Below are 22850 nucleotides of genomic sequence, written 5' to 3'. Positions count from 1 at the left end.
GTATGGGAATGTATTAGAGCTGCCTTTGCAGGAGCCCATTCTCTCATAGTTATGCACATATGTATAGGATACTTGTGTTTCTTAGCTTCGTATCACAAACTTAATAAGCACCCTAGAAATAATCTCAAGCATAATTCAAACAACTAAAGCAAAGTGCTAACCAACAACCATTTCTGAATAGTCCAAAACTCACATACATGAAACACGAATACTAAAGTTCATTCCATTTAGTTATTATCTAGCAGTGCAAACTATAGTGTAAACTGGCTTTCATAAGTAATAATAGTAAAAAAAAAAATCATACCACCAAAGCATGATCGTGACGACATTGGACGAGCTCCTGAATCGTTCTCTCACCAGAAGAGGGCATTCCGATTCTGCCTGACAAAGTTGCTTTGACATGTAGACGTGATTAACAACAGCGTCATGCTGCATTTCAAACCGAGCAACAACGAGAATCAAAGGTTTACAAAAAGGTGGATATTTGAAGATTTGACTATCTGGTGATACCCGCTGACAGCGTTTACAACGACTTGGGGATATCCTCGCCTTACTTTCCTGCGCGCTATGCGCGGATCGTACTGAGCATCTCTGAGAACAGAGACGCAGAGGTTTATTAGGAATCTGGGGGCTGGCTGAGTCTACTGGAACATTATACTCGTTTTTTTTGCACACCGTCACTATAATTGTGAAGTTTTTTTGTTTGTTTTTTTTACCTGGATATTCGCAAAATCTGCATGTGTAAGACTGACGTGACTTACTCGGATGTGGCTTCGCTATTATCTGCACCTAATGCAGTACTCTTTCTGGCTGTTACTTGAAAAAGAGAGAGTGATCCTTTGCAGCGAAGGGATGGATAAGGAATTCTGAACCCGGATTTTTATCCCTTTATTTCGGAGTTGGAAGTAAATGACATTCGCCCCGGCTGATTTGCACGGTTAGAGATGCAGAACTAAACCGGATAGTGCACCCAGGTCCGGGAGAGTAAAGGGCAGGTGCGCTTTGGAATCGGCGGCTGCGCGGAGAGACAGGGCTAGTGGATTAGAACGATACCTGACTGTGGAGAGCGCGTCATGCGGACTCGGATGTCGCGCACTAGAAGCCGTTAAAACCTGTAGGCTGGAGCTAACAGATAAGCGGATATGGGTAAGTTTGTTTATGCCTCAATCCTTTCGATAGCGTAAGTTAATGTGAAATACACTCATTTTTCTCCTTCCTCTTAATACAGACCACAATTATCTTCTTCTTTTATTCCGGAATAAACCTGCTCTGAATCTGATGTTTAAAAACACATGCCTTTTCAAATGCAGCGTGTTAACATCCAATAAGCGTTATGGTGCCGTTCATTAAGTGGTTCGTGAAGCTTGTGGAATGTGGTTGAAACCCGTGCTGTTGCCTGTTAGTCGCAGAGCTGCAGTGTGCTTTTCCTCCATTTCCTGACGGTGTGGCTTATTACAGACTAATAATAGTTAATTCGTATTTTTCAACACTGTACGATAACAGATTCGGTGCAGTAATCAGAACAAAGTAATTAAACATGTTTGCCCAAGTGATGACTGTCCATTGTTTTCCTTACTAGTTAGAGTGGCTGGCTCATTGACATGGACCGGAATGCTAATCACGCTAAATGTTGGAAGACAGTCAACTTTATAAAGCGTGGTCCTGCATAATCATTTTTGTCTGATCTGTATGCATGGAGCCCATTGTCCAGTCGCAGTCACTGTTCCCCAAAACTCTTCTAATCAGAGTCCATCCGGTCTTGCTGACTTTTCCTTGCAAACCATTCAGATAACCGGTATTGTGAACCTGCCATGAAGAGGGAATCTCCAAATTGGGCATATGGCTGTATGTCTATGTATCAGTAGCCTACTATGTATTTGAGTGTGTGTGTGTGTGTGTGTGTGTGTGTGTGTGTGTGTGTGTGAGAGAGAGAGAGAGAGAGAGAGAGAGAGAGAGTTGTCTCCCCCTCTTCACTAAGGCACAGTCATATATGTTTCTGCATCTTGTTCTCACTTCTGATTAGAATTTACCATTTTTCCCTGTTCTTTTTCCCCTTACGCCTGCGCACAGTTACAAGCTCATAAACCATACCCACCACCCACTCTTTCCTATTCCATTTGTCCATTTCTTGGCATTTAACAGTTAGATTTTTGCATTCTTTTCCACCCCACTACAATTCCTCAAATGCCATTAGTGCATTTCCTCCGTCTGATGTTATTATCGGAAGCAGGCAAAGTCCATATTCTTAACTAACATACAGATGAAAAAGATTACTGGTGAGGCTGTTCCATTAATTGTGAGACCACATGATATATCAACCCACAGTAGGGTACTGCACCACATCGATATATTCTACAAGAGCACACAAAGGCTGCAGGAGCTCAGAGGCATTGTGCATTAGATGTACTGATGTACTAATTGAATAAATCTGTTTTATTTCCTTTTTTGTTAATTTAATAATGAATTTCAGAAATTCAGAAATTCTTGTACAAAGTGTCAACCACATAGCATGCTTTTGCCCACTATTATTTGATGATTGCATGGCGCTGTAGTCTCACTCATCCACCAGTCTAGCTGACTGGGATGCTCTTCATTAACAGCATGCAATGTACTTATGTTTCATGGACCATCTCATTAGAGATCTACTTTTGGAAAGGGAACAGTGGGGTAGGGACAGCTAAAAGCCACCGCTTGAGATGGAATTGCATGGGTTTAAGATAGGTTAAGGAGCTCTAGATAACCTTTTGCATATGGTTATCTAGAGTTCCATTAACAAAAAGGAAAAAAAAAGAAAAAAAGACAGCTGTCCTTATAAACAAGAAATACAATTGTTTAGCTGTTAGTTTGTGTAATATTTTAGTCTATGATTTCAAGTTCCAAGTAGTAATCTAGTGTAGCAACAGATGCCATTTGTTGGACCTATACACTTCAGGTGAACCAGGTAAACAGAGAGGCTAAACAGGCCCTTGAGGGCAGCAGTTCTTTAAAAAGGAAAAAGGAAAAAATTCAATGCCAGAATGGACTTTTGATCTGACATCTAGTATCAATATCAATACCTGTTTATGGTAGGCATTGGTTGACTACAGCTTGAGATAGTTCTTGTGCTTAGAACTGTAGACAATTGTCACACAAAGTCAGCCATGATTGTTTTGTTTCACAAGCCAAATTTGAAACAGAAATGAAAAGAAAGTTACAGACCCCATGTGGTTCAGTCTGATTGTTTATGAAGATGGCACTTAAAACAGCTGCTGCACATCGTTTCAATTGGAAAAGAGAGAAAAAAATGTTTTGATGTGAGAATGGAAGTCTACAGAGCTAAGTTCTCCAAGGTACATCAAACAGAGAACAAAGAACTATTATAGATGATATTAAGGAAGCTAAATTAGTGCAAAAAGGTATATTTTCTACTGCTGGATTAGGTTAATAGTAACAAATAACAAGCATGTTAAGGAACCTTACTGGAGTAATGGGTTGAAAATATGATGTGTGGAGCTTGGTTTTTTTGGGTTTTTTTTTTTTTCCTTCTTTGGTTGTCAATTAAGCTATACAAGCTATGTTAAGATGACATAAAAGATGATAGAAAGCACAGTGTTATATGAGGCTAGAGGCAAATTTGTATTGAACTTAATACAGAAATTGTATTACTAGTTTTTGCTGCCCTCAAAATATCACTGCAACCACAAGAATTTTGGTTACATGCCGTTACTTGCAGCAATCTGTTGTGTTGTTACAGTAACCATAATGAAAAGCACTTTAGGGAGTTCGGAGAGGAATTTGATATGGCCAGAGACTTATTCCACTGCACTGCAGTGAGTAGAGTGCACTGATTACTTATTCTCTGACTACCTTCATGGAACTATTGCCACCAAGGGAAATCAGGAATCAGACAAGGGGCAAAAACAAAACATTGTTTCTCTCTCTCTCTTTCTCCTTCTCTCTCTCTCTCTCTTTTGGTCTATTTGTCTCAGTATATACGCATATCTATGTGTGCTTGTTTGCACACGGTATTCTTGACGATACTCCCCCCAGTGCTTTTCTACTTGGTTTCTAACAAACACAAGGCAGGCTTACAAGGACACAATGTTTTCCAACAACTGTTAAAATGAGTCCAACTTGGCAGGCCTTGCTATCATCTCAAAGATAATTGGAGACTAATAGGATGGCTTAGGCTGATTTGGGGACGTCCTTCCTTATGTTTTAGGCTACTCCCCAGTCTCTGTGCACAGTCAAAACTTAGTCTGGTTGCAGTTTTGTCAATGACAGGCAGCAAATAGCAATGAACCACTTGTGTGCACTCAAAGTGCACCAGTTAGTGAGTCCATTTGCCAAGTTATTAAGCTACATTTGGTTTTATTTTAGGTCAGCAGTAAAGTGCACTTACTCTCTCTATGTGTTAGGGTTGAGAGGCAGAAATAGCTATCTTCTCGTGCTGAGGACAGCAGGGCTGTCTGCTACATAAGTAAGCATTACACACATGCCTTTGGACAAACTTTAACTGCGACATATCCATCTCCATTAGATTTTGAGATAAAACTGCCCAGAGTGATGGAGAAAAATGACAAGCGCAGATCTATATATTATAAAGAACAATAAACTCTGTCCAAGAACAATGTTCATCATAAATGGTGACTCTCAACACAAGCAAGAAAAAAAAAGAAAAGAAAACATGGCTAGGAAGTGAAAATGGAAATCAAGCAGGGAAGTGAGAAGAGCTGAGAGGATGATTTTGACCACATACATAAAATGGATGGCACATTATAAATACATTCTTATGGTGCTGAGGGTTCAAGGGCATGTGAAACCAGCATATTTTAAACACAATGGAATATAAAGGAGAAATTGTTCATCTTGATGCAGCAGAAGAACAGTAATATTGAGGGGAACATCAGGTTAGATGTAAAAGAAACACCAATCCTTTGAGTGACACCTGAACGGGTGACTTGTGCTCCTTTGTGAATATGATTAGATGAGTAGTGGGGAAGGAGATGACTTACAGAGGCATTAGAGCATAGAGCTCTCATTAAACCACATACAGTGTCAGTAAGGGGAAAAGGGTGTTGTGTGAGGCAGCTTTAGTCTTTAAGAGATGACTCTTCTAATAAAGTAAACATATTATGCACACGAGAGAGGAAAACAGTGGGGGTTGCTTCTTTATGCTTAAATGCAAAATTTAGAAAACATAGATTCAATAACCTCCGAGTCTAAAGTGTTGTCTATTAAAATACCTTTGAATGCACATGAAACATCACACATGAGTATTCTTGTACATCAGTACTTGTCTATTTACTTTACCAGTCTTTTTTTCTGTTTGCCTCTGAGGCATGACAGTAATGACAAGTGAAAGTTGCATTCACAAATGTTGAAGCGAAAACCAAATCGTCTGCATTTAGAAATACTGCATATTGTGATCATCGTCTTTCTCTCTCTGCAATATTTATGTTTAAATATCACAATAGTAAGATCCAAGATGAAGAAACATGATTGATGTATGTGCTAGTATAATCAATAGCCAGCACAAATTATCTGCAGTGTTCTATGGTTCCCTCCATCTGTAAGAAATGATGAAAGATTCTTCTGAAAACAAACAATAAGTGTGTCTCTATCCATCACACTCTTAGACACAGACAAATACACATACCATACCCATATGGGATCGGCAGATGCTTGGCAAAGAGCAAAATAGCTATGTTAGATACCATATGCTACATGATGCCTCTCAGCCACTTTATGTCAGGCACTCATTTATGACAAATCCAGTTATGATTACAAAAAAAACCCCTACAAAATTTAAATCACCAACACACCAAAGCTATCCCCAAAGTCTTCCATGTTTTAACATATCTCTGCCATATAGACATATTCTACATTTTAAAACCACGGACAACTTCCGTTTTGACATAATAACCTCTTTCATTGTGATAATTGTTATCAAGTCCACACTTGATGATCTTGCCTTGAGTAACACAAAGAAGTGAATTCCCTCATACTACCTCCCCAAAGAGAAAATCAATGTATCTTAACAACAGATCATTATTGGCTCTGTAAAGGGGAATGTTTGTACTGGAAAGAACTCGGTCACATCACAGAACAAGGAGTGATATCACAGGGACTTAATCCTTTTTTTCACTTTTGAACTAGTTTTTAAAACAAAAAATGTAACCCCAAAACCAAGAATTCTGTGCATTCACAACACCCGACTCTTTAAAAACTAACAATTCTATGCATCATTCACATGCGGGCCATGACATTCTCCACCCATACATTTGGATTTCAGGTGGTTGTTTTCTACACCCGAGGTGAGCTGTGTGTTCCCATGGAGTTTATTCAGATTTTTATATTTGGACCTGTGGAAAGCAGAAGTGATGATTCACACAAAATCTGTACTGCACTGTTTGGTTAAAAATGAAATGTCTGGAGTTTAAATTGAAATGCCTCCAGGATTGCATACACAACCATAAGCTCTTGAATGTTAATTTGTTCTTTGCGGGCTCCCTTTCATGACTTATCTGTTCCTGCATTTAGTACAATGACTGCTTATAGGACAATGGAATATAAATTCAGATAAAGATATGATTGTGTAAAGTTTCTTCTCTCAACATTGATTTTCAGTGGGTATTCACTGTAAACTTGCAGAGGCAATGACATCAAAACTAACTGATGTCAACTTTGCTATATAAGTAAATAACATTTCTTTATATCACTTATTGATGATGGAATCCCTAACAAAAGTAGATTTTAAGGCAGTGCATTCTTAAATTATTCTTTGGTTGAAAGGTTACATTTTTTCCTTTTCTCTTCTCTATGTGTTTTTCAGATTTTAATCTCATAGTAAAAGCTAAGATAATAATCCTGAAAATAGATTGCTATTCCCTTATAGCTCATAAATTATGGTGCTTTGTTAGGAAGGTGCTGCTGTTCTAAAACCATGATATTGCAAAGATATGCATCCTCTATTCAGTTGTCTAGGAACACGATGATGCAAGGTGGGGGTCCATTAAAATAATTGTTGATTTGAGATTGTGTACCACGGTGATATTGTTGTATCATAAAATCCAGATTTGCACATCCACATTCAGCCCTGAATCTCCTATTGTACCACACCCAAAAGGTGTATTCTACTGGATTATAATTTGCTGATTGGAAAGGCCATTGAAATCCATTTAACTCACTGTCAGCCATTGAAGTGAAATGACTTTTGGTCATGACATGGTCCACACTATTAAGCTGCAAGTAGTCAGTAGATGATAGAAAATTGCAGCCATAAACGAATGTACACGGTCAGCAACAATACACAGGCAAGCTGTGGCATTTACGTGATAAATAACTGGTAGTAATGGGCCCAAAATGTGCTACGAAAATATTTCCTACATCATTGGAGAAGGTTAAAGGGTTGAGTCGAATATCCACTAATCCAAAAGTCAGTGGTCGGGTTCCTCCAGTCTGCATATTGTAATGTCCGTAGGCAAAATTCGTAAACCCCAAACTTGCACATTTTTTATCAGCTATGCACATATTTGGTAGGAAAATTACAATGCATATCAAGTAATCAAGTGTTGCCGATTAGTAGCATGTGGCAGCAATTTACCCTCTTGAAATCTATGGAAGCAGTAAGAGCGTACTTTTCCCCACTGCATGTAGTCTGCACAGCATTTAGGCTTTTAAAGAAATAACATTTAGTGTAATTGTTCATCTGAGGTTGTTTTTGCATAATTGTAAATCAGATGAGTGACTAAGAAAATGGATCCTTCATCCTTAACAGCACTTATGCTTTGTCCTGACTTTCTTGTTTGGTGAAGTTGGTTTTAAGCTTTTCAAATATGTTTGCTGTACTGTGAGGGACTTTTCCTTCAGATGCATCCACAACAATTCCTGTGTTTATTATGGAGGTCAAAAAGTTCAGTTTTTGTATTAGTATACTGACTTCATAAGTAAAAATAGTCATCCAAATGTATAAGTGCAGGTACAGCACTCGATGTTTACCTGAGGACACTTCATCAGAAGTTGCTGCTAAAACTGCTAAGATTGTGGCCCCTGTTTGTGGGTAAAAAGCCTTGTCTGGGTGTGAATAAATCCATTTTCTGTTCACTCATACAAAAATAAAAAGTATTTGTTTATAAAATTAATTAAAAAATATGGCTTAAATGTTTTTGAATTTGTATTAAATCTTTTCTTTATAACCCCCCCCCCCCCTTCTTTTTTTCTTTTTTCTTTTCCATTTTGTTTTATCCCTCTCCCTTCCCTCACTATAGGCTCTGCTCTGCGGCGCCGCTGGCTAGTGGTCCAACTCCTGATGCAGGTGTGGCTGGCAGCAAATCCATCTCTAAGTGAGCGCCAGTGCCCCAAGAGTTGTCGCTGTGATGGAAAAATTGTTTACTGTGAGTCAAGCGCCTTTCGTGATGTCCCCAAGAACCTCTCAGGAGGCTGTGAGGGCCTTTCTTTACGATACAACAGCCTCGCCAGTCTTCGTGCAGGCCAGTTTGTAGGACTCAACCACCTCATCTGGCTCTATTTGGACCATAATTACATTGCATCTGTGGATGCAATGGCCTTCCAGGGGGTCCGCAGACTTAAAGAACTGATCCTGAGTTCCAATAAGATCACATCACTCCACAACACCACATTCCACCCTGTCCCTAATTTGCGTAACTTGGACCTTTCGTATAATAAACTGCAAGCCTTGCAACCTGGACAATTCCAGGGCCTACGGAAGCTTCTCAGCCTTCACATACGCTCAAACTCTCTTAAAATTATTCCAATGCGTCTGTTCCAAGATTGCAGAAATCTCGAGTTCCTAGATTTGGGCTACAACCGTCTGCGCAGTATCACTCGAAATGCATTTTCTGGCCTGGTCAAACTCACTGAGCTGCATCTGGAGCATAACCAGTTCTCAAAGATCAATTTTTCTCACTTTCCTCGCCTCTACAATCTGCGGGCTCTTTACCTGCAGTGGAATCGGATTCGCTCTATGAACCAGGGCCTGACCTGGACCTGGGTCTCCATCCAGAAACTGGATCTGTCGGGGAATGAGCTGACAGAAGTAGATGCTGCAGTTTACCAATGCTTACCCAATCTGCAAACACTCAACTTGGATTCCAACAAGCTGACCAATGTTTCCCAGGAGGTAGTTGATGCCTGGATCTCTTTGACTATGATTAGCTTAGCTGGGAATGTATGGGATTGTGGCCCTGCCATCTGCCCATTGGTGGCCTGGTTGAGAAACTTTAGAGGGGCAAAGGAAACCACCATGATTTGCGCCTCCCCGAAGAAAGCCCAGGGTGAAAAAGTGATGGATGCAGTTGAAGCTTTTGGTGTTTGTAAATCAAACCAAGCAACACCACTTACAGTGAGTATTCCTCCAAACCCATCTAGTGTCCCTGCCCAAACTGAGCATCGCCCAGCTATCCTTGCTTCACCCACCGATTCTGGAAAGAGAGGTGAGGGATCTCTTAGGGGTCCTACATCTTCAGCAGTTACTCCACCTGTAGCACTACCCCCAGAGCAAGACTTGGAGCCTGTGTCTTTCCACAAGATTGTGGCTGGAAGTGTTGCCCTTTTTCTTTCTGTTGCGATGATCCTGTTAGTAATATATGTATCATGGAAGCGCTATCCTAGCAGTGTCAAGCAACTGCAGGAGCATTCGGCAGCAGCTCGCAAACGTCGCAAGAAAACTAGAGAGACGGAGCGCACACTGAGCTCTCCCCTGCAGGAGTACTATGTGGACTACAAGCCCACCAATTCTGAGGCCATGGATGTGCTTGTCAATGGGACCGGACCCTGCACCTATACCATTTCAGGCTCTCGAGAATGCGAGGTATGACCCACACCACCGCCACTACTCCTAAAATAAAACTCAGTCCACAATGATGCGACCAGAGGTAATTATTTGCATTGCTTTAATAAAAATTAGTCTTGTACTTGATTACTTAACCTTACCCAGTAGGTTTGGTAAATACTGTATTCCCATGGAATATTACTGAATGAAAAGAGATGGCTTCAGCATCACTGTGTGTATAAGAAGATATCTCTTGCTTTCACATGGTTGTTTGTGTATTTGCTTAAGCCATAATCTCTGCTGAGGTGCAAATGTTTGTTTTGCCACAGAATGGTACAGAAATACAGATAAATGAGACTGATTACATACCCTGTTCCTCGTAATCTTGAGATTAAGCTACGCTGTTTGTGGTTAGACATTTGTACGTATTTAGATAGTTGTTTGCTTGCATATCACAGACTTTCTGCTTTGTGTGTTTGCTCTACCATTATTCGGTTTTTGATGAGAAGCATTGTGAATAGAGAATAGCTGAATGGTGGGAAGATTCACTTATGGACACCGGGTGTGAATGCTAATAGAGACTCTTGTCACTGAAGAGAGCTTTCCTTGAGTTGGTGACTTCACATTTTTGTATGACTTGAGAAGTTGGTAGAAAATACTTAATCTTATTGTCCCCAAAGAGAACTTCTGTTTTCCACCTTCCTTTCTTATTGAGTTGTTGAAGTTACTCACTTGTTTACTCCCTTGCTTAATTGATTAGTCATGCATAAACCATATGCATACTTCACACTTCAGTTAACACAGGCAATGAAAAAAAAATGACACATGCAAACACACACACAAACAAACACACACACACAAAAAAAACAGCCTTTGATAGTTCCAACAGGAGTGAGAATCCTTTGAATTTTCTTTTACACAGGCAAGTGAATTTCTTAAAAACAGTATTTACAGACTATAATAGTATGGGAATGCTGGTCGTCTCCTTTTGCTTGTAGCTTCAACACTCTTGAGTACCTAACACATGGTATCATTCTTGGTTAAACTTTTTTTTATTTCTCTTCAGAAGCAAAGCTTCCTTTGAAATATGCAGTATTTTTAAAGACTGTTTAACCAGGGCATTTTTAACATATGGTTAAGGATGGGTGTCAGGGTGATCTTGTGCAGGAGATAGCTTAATTCTTTACGCTGTGACATTATTAGCCCTTTTTTTCTTTTTCTTGGCACTTCCATTGAAATATATTTTTACTCAGTGGGTTGCAGGTTGTGTCTGATTTAATAACTCTATACAGAGTTTTCAACTTTGAGTAAATGGACTTGAACATCCACATTCTTTTCATTTATTTTACTGATTATCTGGCTTCCCTGGATGCAGGTCACTTGGTAACATGTAATTCTTGCAAGTAGTTCTCGGTGGTTTGATTACAAGAAGAGCAGCTGCCATGTTGTTGCTGTCCCTGACCTCCCCTTGACACATTTCATTCTATAATCCTGATTTATATTGACTTTGACCTGATTATTTTTTTAATTTATTATATCTTATTACATTTATTTATTTGAATTGCATTATTTTGCGGTTTCAACCCAAACTGAAATACTCAGTTTAAAGAGTTAACATTTATTATAGAGTTGTTTTGGATCTCATGTAGTTTGGTTTTATTGTTGCTGCTTTGTGTAATTTAAATAGTAGTTACTTAAAAAAATATTAACTATATGTCAAAATTGTTCAATAAAAATTGATTTAGAACATGCAGATAAATATCTCATTCAAGCTGGGTATGTGAAGAGGTAGCATATGTAACAGTATAGACTCCTTGTTGTGATCATTTCCAGTGTTTACTGGTGCATTTATTTAATTATATTCCATTCAAACCTTAGTCAGTGCCTATTGCTGCGGCATTCTAGACTCTCCTAATTAACTTGCCACACCTATAGGGAATAGTTACTGTCAAATTATACCATTTTGGCCTCAGGCTTTTTCAGCTTTTTTAGCTGCAGCTATATTCCTTAAAATATTTTGAACTGTTTGTTTAAACAATTTTAAGCTATACTTAAAATGCCTTCCCTTCAGCCTTATCTATTTGGGCTATCTTAGAACATTGTTAAGTGGAGACAGAAACTATCAGTCAGCCATCCACAAAGTCCTAAGTTCATCTCAGAGTGTGCTCCAATCTTGTTTCTACATTTCGTTGCCTTTGCATAGACATAAATCACTTGCCAGAACACAGCAGCACAGCTGCACTCTGCCCACCTTGCAGCCTCAATTCCTCTTTTCTGGCTTGAGGATATAGCAGTTCATGTCTGTTCATCCTTCCTGTGTGGGGGCATTCCTTATTCCTCCTGTTTTATTCTTAACATTTCTGTTATATAGTTGATTCTATTCCATCACTATATAGTAACCAAGGACCTCTTCACATGATTGTCCTTTATCATTTTCCAGGTCCACTTGACACGAATTGGAGCTTAGGAGCTTTTTTAGTGAATTGCCTGAAGATGGTGCAACAGCAATTTTCCAACATACTTTGAGCACCTCCATTCTAGCTGCACTCTGAGAATGTATATAAAAATGGATAATGTCTTAACATAAAAAAAATCAATATGAAAGTGCCTTAAAGTGCTAATAAGAGGTTCGATATCATATTACTCTATTAGAGTTCCATGCTATCATTCTATGTACTTCTCACTTGATTGATCATTTAAGTAAAAATTCCCAGATGAGTATGGTATTCATTAACGCAGTGTGTTTATTTTGTAAAACAGAATAGAGGATGAAGCACAGTATGGTTTAGGGCACAGGTGTCGAACTCCATGCAAGCTTTTTTTCAGTGCTGTGGTATTTGCCCACAAACAATACCTTTCAGCTAGCTAAAACAGAATATTATGCTATCACCGAGCAACATGGCTAATGCCTTTCACACAGCTTTGTCTCAACTCCAAAGAGCCACAGAAGTAAAAGCTCATAATAATAATTGAAACAATCTTTGAAAAAATGACTTACCAAGTATGGCAAACAACTCAAATATGTAGAGCAAAATGTTCTGAAACGGCTTCACTTCAGCTTCGATTGGAGCCGTGCTGGGGGCGGAGTCTGTGAATTTACTCTGTTGGTGTCATAGCCCCTGTAGGAGTTCAGAGTTAAGAGGTCAAGAGTTAATGTTTCCATTGTAACACCTCCAGATTTGACAGAGAAAAACTCATTTTTAACACTCGATTTTAACTACTATCATTTTACACCTCAGAGTTACATTAAAAGAATGTGACTCTGCTTAGAGTAAAATTAACTCTACTTTTGCAAGAAGACTATTAACACCAAAACATTTAACACTTTTGAATTTGCTGTGTAGGGTGATATCTAAAACCTGCAGGACACCGGCCCTCGAGGCCTGGAGTTCGACACCCCTGGTTTAGGGCGTGATTGCGAAGTCACTACTGTTTGAGTATAGTATTATATAGTATCATGCATAGTATTCCAGGGTTCTCCATCAGATTCACTGGTAGCTTATCATATTTAGTAGTCATCATGAGTATGGCATCTCCAAACCAATAGGTTTACAGACCATACGTGACGGATTACGTCCATGGCAGCACTAACCTTGGCAGTGGCTCACTCTTCTTTTAGTGTCTAACATGATTGCCTTTTAACTTCGATCAAGATCTGGCCAGTTTTTTCTGCATTGCTGACCCATCGAAAATCACAAATAAACAACATATATGTACATTTTTTGCACGGTACACAAAGTTGTTCTTAGATACAGATTTTGATTATACCACCAGCACACCTCATGCGTTACCTTTCTTAGCAATTTCTGAAACTAATTCCTGCTAGCAGGAGTGCTACATGCCCTTTTGACTCACCCTCCTCATCCCTTCTTCTGATACTTCTAGTGACCTTTTCCAAACTACAGTCACCCACTTACTATAATGTCACCCTGGCTGATTGTCACTGCATTACTATTCTGTTTTGCCCAGACATATTTGACAATTAAAAAAAATACAAATTAAAAAAATTATATGATATCTACTTCTTTACTTTATCTACTATGATATTTACTTCTTTTGAAAATATTTAAAATCTATTTATTAATAATTATTATCAGTTGTTTTAAACAATCGGTTAAGTAAAAGAAAATTAATAATCTGACATCCATTTAGTCATTAAGAACACATAATTCATAATTCATACAACAACTGTGATAAAGTACAAAAAAATCCAACCAAACAACCAAACAACCAAACAAAAAAAATATAGTCCAGACCTGAGGAATAGTGAAGCACAACCATATCCATCATTCAATCATTTTTTAGCTGCTTTTCAATTTAGGGTTACAGGGGGCTGGAGCCTATACCAGCTGTCATTGGCCTAAACTTGGAGTACACCCTGGACAAGTCCTCAGCCTCTTACAGGGCAACTATCTAACATCTGTAGCCAATTATATAGGATTAACTGAGAGTTAAATCAATAGTAGACACATGTTAATTATATGCACTGGATTCTCGAACTTTATAATAATCACTGTAATATGGTTATAATATTTTTATAGCTGGTTTCCTGTGGAATATTTGAGTCTTAAAGAGCATACTAAAAAGCTGCAAAATTAAATGTTTTTTTTCTTTAGAATATGTCAACATTTCAGAGGTTAAAGTCCTAATAGATCCTGCACTGAAATGGAAGAAGTACCTTCCCTGTTTTCTTTCCCTCTCTTGTCAGTCCGAGGTCATGGTGTCAGATTGTTAATTGCTCAGAAAAAAATCAACACAAACACTGGGAGGCTAGCCAAGGGCAAGTGAGCTATCTGTGATTCAGTGGGGAGGCTGAACTTCTCAATGCTAGTGTCTTCAGTCTACAATTAGCCATGTGGGAGACTTCAAACATGCACTGCGCGTGAGAGAACATCTCTCTCATCCACTAATCCTGTCTGTTTCACACTCTGGTTCCATGCTGCTGCTTTCTCCGCTGCTGTTTGATCCATGCTTAATGAGGGTGTTAGATCACCAATATAGCAATTACATTACCTGGAAAAGAGGCAAGCCACTTTTCTTTTCCTCACAATTTTTACAAAGCAACCCAAGTGCATCATTAATGCTAAGCTTCCTGATACATTGCCTTTGTTATCTTTTCTTCTTTTTGTGAAACTCATCAAAAAATCTTTTACAATTTGGATCTGATGTACTTGCTCTGTGCCCTCTTGCACGGCAATTATTATTATTTTCCTCCTACTGGTCTGTTCACTTTCAAAGCCATTTATCATAGCAGAGCTCATTTGTTTTACAGTAGTCTCTTGCATGTTTTACCAGCTCCTCTGCTATTGACGCCACCATCCCCCACACCATCACCTCACGCCGCTGTGGTTGAAAAATGGCCTGCTTTATAAAGTCCAGCCAATTTACTTAGAAGAGAACAAGTAATATCACATCCCAAAATTACCAATGTTTATTTTCAGTTACATCAATTTAAAAAATTGTTTCTAAAGTTTGTAACTATTATCCAATACATGCACATACTGTTTCTTAGCCCAAAACATGCAATGTCGATAACTATTCATATTAAAGAAACAGTTCAGTTGCTACAGAAATGCAGCAATTAACATAATATTATAAATTGTATTTATAATATTGTAAAACGCTTTGAAAACACTTTTTCTCCCTTTTTCCATATTTACCCGTTTGAACCATTTCATGCTGTAGTTTCTAAGACCTCTACATTAACAAGATCAATCAATCATTAGCTTGACTCTATACAGTTAAACTCCTATCTACTAACCATCACACTGGTATGTATTATAGTATGACATAACCTTACAGCCAATTTGATCACTTTGCTATAGGGTATATTTCTTCTCAATCAGATTCTGGTGATTTCTGTGGCTTTGCATAGCATATTAAACATAATGATATTAGTAGCTGATTTTGTCCATCAGGCCTAATGAGTATTTTTAGATTCTTCTGTGTGTTTCGTAAACATAGGGCAAGCTGTTTCACTATTATCAGAGTACGTGAATCTTCATTCAGCACTCAGATACAGTATAGGACTGAAAGAAGTGAGATATTGTAGTTACACTTATTTTGGGATTTCACTATACAAACAACTTGTAAAAAACAAAAAACAAGCAAAAAAAAAAGTATCTAAAATTCAAATCAATAGTATCATTTTCAGTTAGGTTGAACTGCCCCAAAACCCCAAACCACTTTGCCTGTTAGCAATTCAATTCAAATTTTTTTTTCTGTTTTTTTTTTTTTGTAAATCAGTTAGGGTCAGGTAATATGAAAATGAAGATGACTCATCCATGGATCTGCATGTAAGTAGACCACTAAGTACCAGCAGTGGAACATCTGTTCAGGCTCAAAATGCTTTAAAATGAAGAAATAAAAAGCATCCAAGCCAACTCTGTGATAGGCATATTTAATTACTTTCTTTTCTTTTCTTTTCTTTTCTTCTTCAAAACACTGTACATTCAAACAAGCACTTCTGCAGAGGTTATGCAGGCTAGTTCGCTCTTGGTGGAAAAAGATGTCCTATTTAATGAATTGACAATAAGTCAAATATAATTAGGCCGTCATCGTAGCATAACGTTGCTGTCAGATGAAAATATTTTAGCTTTCCAAAGTCAGTTATATAGTTTGTGTTAATAGGTTTCTTGGGACCTGGTGTCAAGAATATTACTTGGAATTAAAACTGCATCTTTCAAGAAACAAAAGTCTCAATTCCATACTTCTTGAAAGAGTTGTTATATGCTATTACAGTTCATCCCAATTAACTAATTGCTATAATAAAAAGAGAGGGTAGAAACTTTATCTTTTTAGTGTGGTGTGGGTTGAGAGCATATTGCAGTAAGAGTATAAAAAAAATCACACAGGTCTGTGCATCCATTAAATGTCAGTGTCTTTCTGGGTATTTTTGTTGTACTTCTTAGTAAATATTTGTATTGTTGTGTAGTGCTTTTATACCTACCTATGAGCAATGCAATGAAACATAAGCTCATTAGTCAGTTTGAATGGATGTGGTAAGAATATTCATCCCAATAGTTTCAACCAGCAACCAAGGATGGGGTAAAGCTATTGTAACCAAACATCTTGTCTCTCCACTGCTTTCTCTAGTGATGACAGTATTAAAGTCCAGCAAGTTCAACAGGCAAAAAGAACAGGCAGGCTCTCTGAGTTGAAGTGGAGTAAGACAGGTGGGCAAGTGAACCTGGCAGAGAAGAACATTCAGCATGATGGAGCAATCGACAGGCAGACAGGAGAAGCAGTTAGAAAGCCAGAGAAATCAGGCAGTCATCCAGACCTGACAGCTAGATTGGCAGGCGCGTGTCCACAAAGACACACAGGCCTTTGTCCACCGACAGCTGTCCATCCTCTGATCAGTGATGGCTCTAAACTTTTCTTTCTTTTTTTGAAGATAATAAAGTAAGTCCAGTACAAGACCCAACCTAACCCCATGTGACAATGTCAAACTTTCAATGCACTTAGGAAAGTGGCCATGTTCTTATTATATTAAAGGGCACTTTGGAACAGAATTTGCATTGCAAAGTTGGATTTTTTTATATTTTTTGTTTAACTGAGATTGAAATGATTTTATGTTCTTTCTGACTATGCAGGCCTTCTCCCATAGTGTAGAGACATACATGGTTAACTGGCTATTCTAAAGTGACCATACATGGATGGATGGATGACCACGTGTGAATGTAAGCGTGAATGATTGTCTCTCTCTGTGTTGGCTCAGATTGACTTGAAACCTGTCCAGGATGTACCCTGCCTTTTGCCCTGAGGCAGCTGGGACAGACTCCAGCACCCCCACTCACAACCCTAAATTAGATAAGCAGTTTGGAAAAATTGGGTGCAATTAGAGAGACGTAGAGAGATGGTGTAAATAATGCTAAAGTGACTACAATTATTAGGACAATATTCTCACCAAAAGACTAACTAAACATTGTTTATATAGGATTCAAATGATTGCTTAATGATGATCACCCCCCCCCCCCAAATAAATAAATGAATAAATAAATAAATCAAAATAAACAAACAAACAAATAAATACATAAAAAAATTGAACACTTGAACATTTAACTTTTTGTCATTTTTAAATTCAGTTCACTCAAATCATGTTACATGCATAATTTAAATCAAAGGGCATGTGCACATGTAAGTGCAATTCCATTTCTACCTGTTGCACCACACCATCAAAAATGTAACAAGGTAGCAAAAGCAATCAGACATCAAATTCCTGATGCTTCTGTGATGTACTGCTGCTTTTTTTATGCTGTACATTACATAAAAAAATGTACATGAAGGGGTGTGGGTGGCTGAAATATAGTGATGTGGAAATCTAATGAAATTTCTTCTCCCTTTCAAGTCTGATCCTTCTCCAGTATGTAGGTGGTTGAGAAGGCTGCCTGCATGTGTTGCATCCACTCATGTCGACATACAAAAGTAACCTTCATCTATGCTATTCTCTGAAGTTTCATTCTGTTGTGTCTCCTATTTCCTTTTAAAAACCTTTTCTCTGCTGTGTCAAGCACATATTATTTTTAGTTAATTACCTGTCTCTGTCATCCTCCAGCATCCCACACTGTGGTCTTACTGCTTAATCCTGAATCAAGTAGTCTTCTACTGCATGAAAATGTCCACCTCTCATGAGTGAGCACTTCTGTTCTTGAACAGCTTCACTTTTGTATTCTTACCCCAAATTTCTAAGCAGTAAAGAAAATCATGTAAACACAAAAAGAGTGTCATCCAGTACCAGTTTTAGCAATTTAGGAGCCCCAGATGAAATCAGGAGTTTTTATCCAAATTTTTCAATAGTGCACATGCTAATATGTATTTCTCTTTCCCAGTGTAGGCTACTGACTCCCACCTACTGATATGTAATTCTTTGCACTGCTTTGCCTCTTGTCTTTAATAGGGAGATTTAATAGGTCCCAATTCAAATCAAGGCATTTATGAAAAACAAATGACAACGAGAGAACATTGCTCCCATTACACAAAGTCCATCCAAAAGCTTCGTTACAGTACAGCATGGTCAACATATGAAATGTCATGTAGTTTGAGGTCATGTTCAGCAGTAAACAGCAGGACTGTAAAATATAATGGTCCCTCTTATCGATCACATTAGCACGGTAATAAAAGCACCTTATTGACAAAACCAACAATGAATATGTTAAAGATTGATTGTGCCATGAAGCTGCTAACGCTACTTAGGAACCATCGCCCCAGCCTGTATTCAAATATCAATTCAAATGTTATAATGATCACAGGTAAAGATGATGGTGATGTTGATGATGATGATGATGATTAGAAAAATCCACCTAGGCTATGTGTCTGTAGTAGATAATGGCATCCGCGAGATCACTTGGAAGAATTGAACATGATTTATCGAGGTAGAGAAATTAACATATTTAGGCTGGTGTTGGTGATGATGAAGACTGAGGCTTGTAATGATGTCAGTATTATAATTGACAGCGTGGGAAAGCGGTAGTCATGTAAACAACAGAAAAGCAGCTGAACACCCAGGAAAGCAAGCAGATGAGTGATTCTCTTCCTTATTGAACTTATGCATAGTATATACAGTATATAAATCTAAATCCAACTATCTGTCTGATCAGCTTCTCGCTTGTGACATAATCAACTTTTAGCAGTGCTATTTTCGGAGGAGGGAACCATTACAAAAGTAGTTGTGTACTTGACCAATACTAATGAAATTTTACATTCCCACATTTTTTCTAGTGATGAAATACCTGCAAATTAGACAGTTAAGCAATTTTTTTTTTTTTTTTGCTCACTCTTTTTAATCAAGGCAGGTGGAAGATTTTTTTTTCAATTTCCTCATAATAAGGGCCAGCACAGGGCAGTAATCAACATCAGGCTAACCAGATTTGCGTCAACAAATTGATGTTTTGGACCTATGACCGCTATAGCTGATGAAGGTAGAATAATCTGCAGAGTGCACATGAGTGTTTGACTAAGATTAAAGTAGTGAGTGTCAATCTGGTTATCCATTCAACCATGAATTAAATCAGCTGCAGAAAGGATAAAGGTACATACAGAGCAGTGCAGGGAATCATGACAAATACGAAGAAGGTACAATAACACACACTCCCAGGGTACTGAGGGCCGTACTCTATTTCTCAGACTTTTTTTTCTTTTCCAGTGGAACATTTTACACTGTCACCTAGATTTATCAAGTCAGCTGCAAAGAAAGGTGTGCTACTGAAAGGGCACAGAAAAGCAATGGAAATTACAAGTCGAGCCAAAGACAGGACTAGACAAAAAGAGAGAAGAGAGAGAAATCGGTAGGTGGACTAGGAGTGATGTAGGATTTAAGGACATAGGAAAATTGATAGTTGGAAGGGGGAGCAGGGCACACACACACACTAACTCAGCTCTCTCTGACCTGAGAGGCACAGCGTGTTTGATTTAGTGCCAATCACAGTTTTTAATGTCTGTGCAGCGTATCATAATTTATTAGGATTATCATAAACTTGTGCTGGGAGAAGGAGTGGGGTACTTGTGCCTCCCTCTAAGAATGAATTACTTGCTGCAAGCTGGAGCGTCAATCAGGCCAGAAATGGCAAAACCAGCTTTTTTCCCTACTTTGTTTTACTCAAGCCTCTCCATGCAGCCCTTCAGAGACAAGACCCACAATAAATATTCATCCCATCATATTCCATCCTAGAAGGAGCCAAGGATGTGATGTGAAGGAAAGCTAAAGGCAGATTTTAATTACATTCTGGCTTGGAGAGGGTTTCTCTGTCATCAACATCAAGGAGTTTGGAATTTAGGGGTAACATCAAGAGATGTATTGCTGCGAACACACGTACACTGAGAGACACACACACACACACACACACCCGTCACACCTATGATTTTCACATTGACTTTGGATAGTGAACTTTGTGCTTACTTTTAGCACTTTGTACATTAGTTCAATATCATGAGTAGCAGGTGTTAAATTAATTCAATGTGCCAAATAGGTGAATGGGAGAAGAAAAAAGATGGGCACAACATGCGAAAGTTCTCTTAGGACCAGTAGCCATGTAAAGACTTCTATCTATTTGTGAGTCTGCTTTTTGTCCACTTCAAATAGAGCATGTGAACTCAACGCATATCTCCAAAGGGGTGATAAAACAACACATAATCTATAATATACTGTATTATGCAGTATAGCTAAATCTCTTAAGAACAGAAGGAAATGTGTTTGTATGTGTGTTTATCTTGGGAGAAATTAATGAACCTTTGTATGTTCTGCATGCAACAAGAACATGTGCTAATTAAAAAAAAGAGGACACATGAAGCAGGAGCTCCATATCTCCTTGTGGAACTGGCCTTGTGAAGTTTAAGGCCAGTTCAAAGGAAGGGAATGTCATTGGTATTGGGTGGCACTAGGCTACAAAGGCTCACTATAATCTGTGTGCAAGAACATGCATCTGTGTGAAACATAGATTGGGAAATCCTGGGTTAACTATATATGTGCAAGCTTGGTCACATGAAAAAGTTCGCAACAACTGACTAGTAATACCTTAACAGAAATTAACAGAATTATCATATCACAACTCTATCTTAACACACGGGAGAATCTTATGGATTTTAATCAAGAATTTAATTGAATTAATCTTTAAGAAACTGTTTTAGTTTTTTATTCTCTGAGCTGCATCCAATTATTTAAAAATTAATTGTTCATATGACTGGTCATATGACTGGTCAGTTACTGGTCAAGATCATATGACTCTTCTTCCACAGAAAGAATGATCCCTATGAGTGCCACCTACTGCAGATATGTTATTAGATGATGATTAAAGGGTGATTAAAGAGAACCTCCAAAGATATTAAATCTCTAAAGAGTGTAAAAATATAAATACATATAAAATATACAAATAGTATTATTAGATATGTTATTCATACAACATTAATATTAATACAAATATTAAAAATGTGGTATAGTTGCAAATTACAGGACACATCCTTTTGGGCCCACTTCCACAAGCCAGTGGTCAGTGACCTCCTCGCAAACACAAATCACTTGGGAAAAATGTGCATTCACCAAATGGTTGCTAGAGATTGCTTGCAGTTACAAGGTGAAATTTATCACAAGCTCTTATACAGTCATACACAAAACACTTCCTTGCAGTTACTTTGGTCACTAACAGAATGCCAGTGTTGCCTACAGTTTGCATAGAGGATGGTGATGTTTATGCAAACACACACCAAATGCTCCCTGAACAGTAGTGAAAGTGTGAAAAGAGCAATAAAAACCACTATTTGCTGCAGTTGTGAGGCACGACTTTTATTTTGAAGGCAAATGCTATATATTTTTGATTTCTTCCATGTAAACTATAGTTGAATGTGGCAATCCCCTAGTGGCCAAAGCAATCACAAGGAGGAGGTTTTTGGTGCAGTACCCTCTTTCCAATTTCACCTAGCAACTTTCAACCTCCAGCAGCCACTTGCCAATCAGTCAGGGAGGACATTTTTTTTCTTAGCAACCTTTAGTCCCTAGGTGTGTGTGTCTGGGGGCTTAATTAAGATATGTTGTCTCGTCTGAAATTTAAGGTAACCAAATGTGGCTTCCAACACATTTTATGTAGATATGCAAGTAAAATTAATGAGAGATTATTTCTGTCCTTTTTTTATGTGCTTAGTGTAATGTACCACATATCCAGGGTATTTTTAAGCCCCATGGTGGTCTTTACTGACAGTGAAAACACACATTCCCTTGAATGAATGGGAAATCTGTGGAACAATACAAGGCCTTGCTTTTGGGAGTTGGTTTGGGGCCTGAGCTGGCATGAAGCTCGGTGGGAGTATGAGAGGGAGGCAGACTGGAAGCCTAATTAATCCAGCCTTCCTTAATTAGTCCCTCTCCCATCCATGACGCACTTACCAATCTTCTGATGCTTCCTTTCCTCCTTTGCTTTTCTTTTTTTCCTCATAAGCTGTCTATTCTTTTTGCAGCATCTACATTTCTCTGTCACTTTCTCCTGCTGTCTCTTGGTCTGTCTGTTTTACCATATTTTTAGGCTTCATCGAATGGCAGTATGTTCCGAGGTGATAAGCAAACACATGGTGCTGCAGAGTGCAGCTTAGG

At 38.4% G+C, this 22850-nt stretch overlaps 1 protein-coding gene across 2 annotated transcripts in view; it reads left to right on the top strand.

The window, feature by feature from the left end:
• The first annotated feature begins 310 nt into the window (after positions 1-310).
• LOC113025972 (leucine-rich repeat transmembrane neuronal protein 4) overlaps positions 311-22850 on the top strand; it is a 102891-nt gene continuing 80351 nt past the window's right edge. For both annotated transcript variants that reach the window (XM_026174279.1, XM_026174280.1), the window contains exons 1-2: positions 311-1146; positions 8250-9811. In XM_026174279.1, the coding sequence (XP_026030064.1) occupies positions 1143-1146; positions 8250-9811 (1566 nt within the window). In that variant the 5' untranslated portion in view covers positions 311-1142. The remainder of the gene's footprint in view (positions 1147-8249; positions 9812-22850) is intronic.

Source organism: Astatotilapia calliptera, chromosome 7 (genome assembly GCF_900246225.1).
Source record: "Astatotilapia calliptera chromosome 7, fAstCal1.2, whole genome shotgun sequence".
NCBI classification, from domain to species: Eukaryota; Metazoa; Chordata; class Actinopteri; order Cichliformes; family Cichlidae; genus Astatotilapia; species Astatotilapia calliptera.
This window is presented reverse-complemented; position numbering and strand designations above follow the sequence as displayed.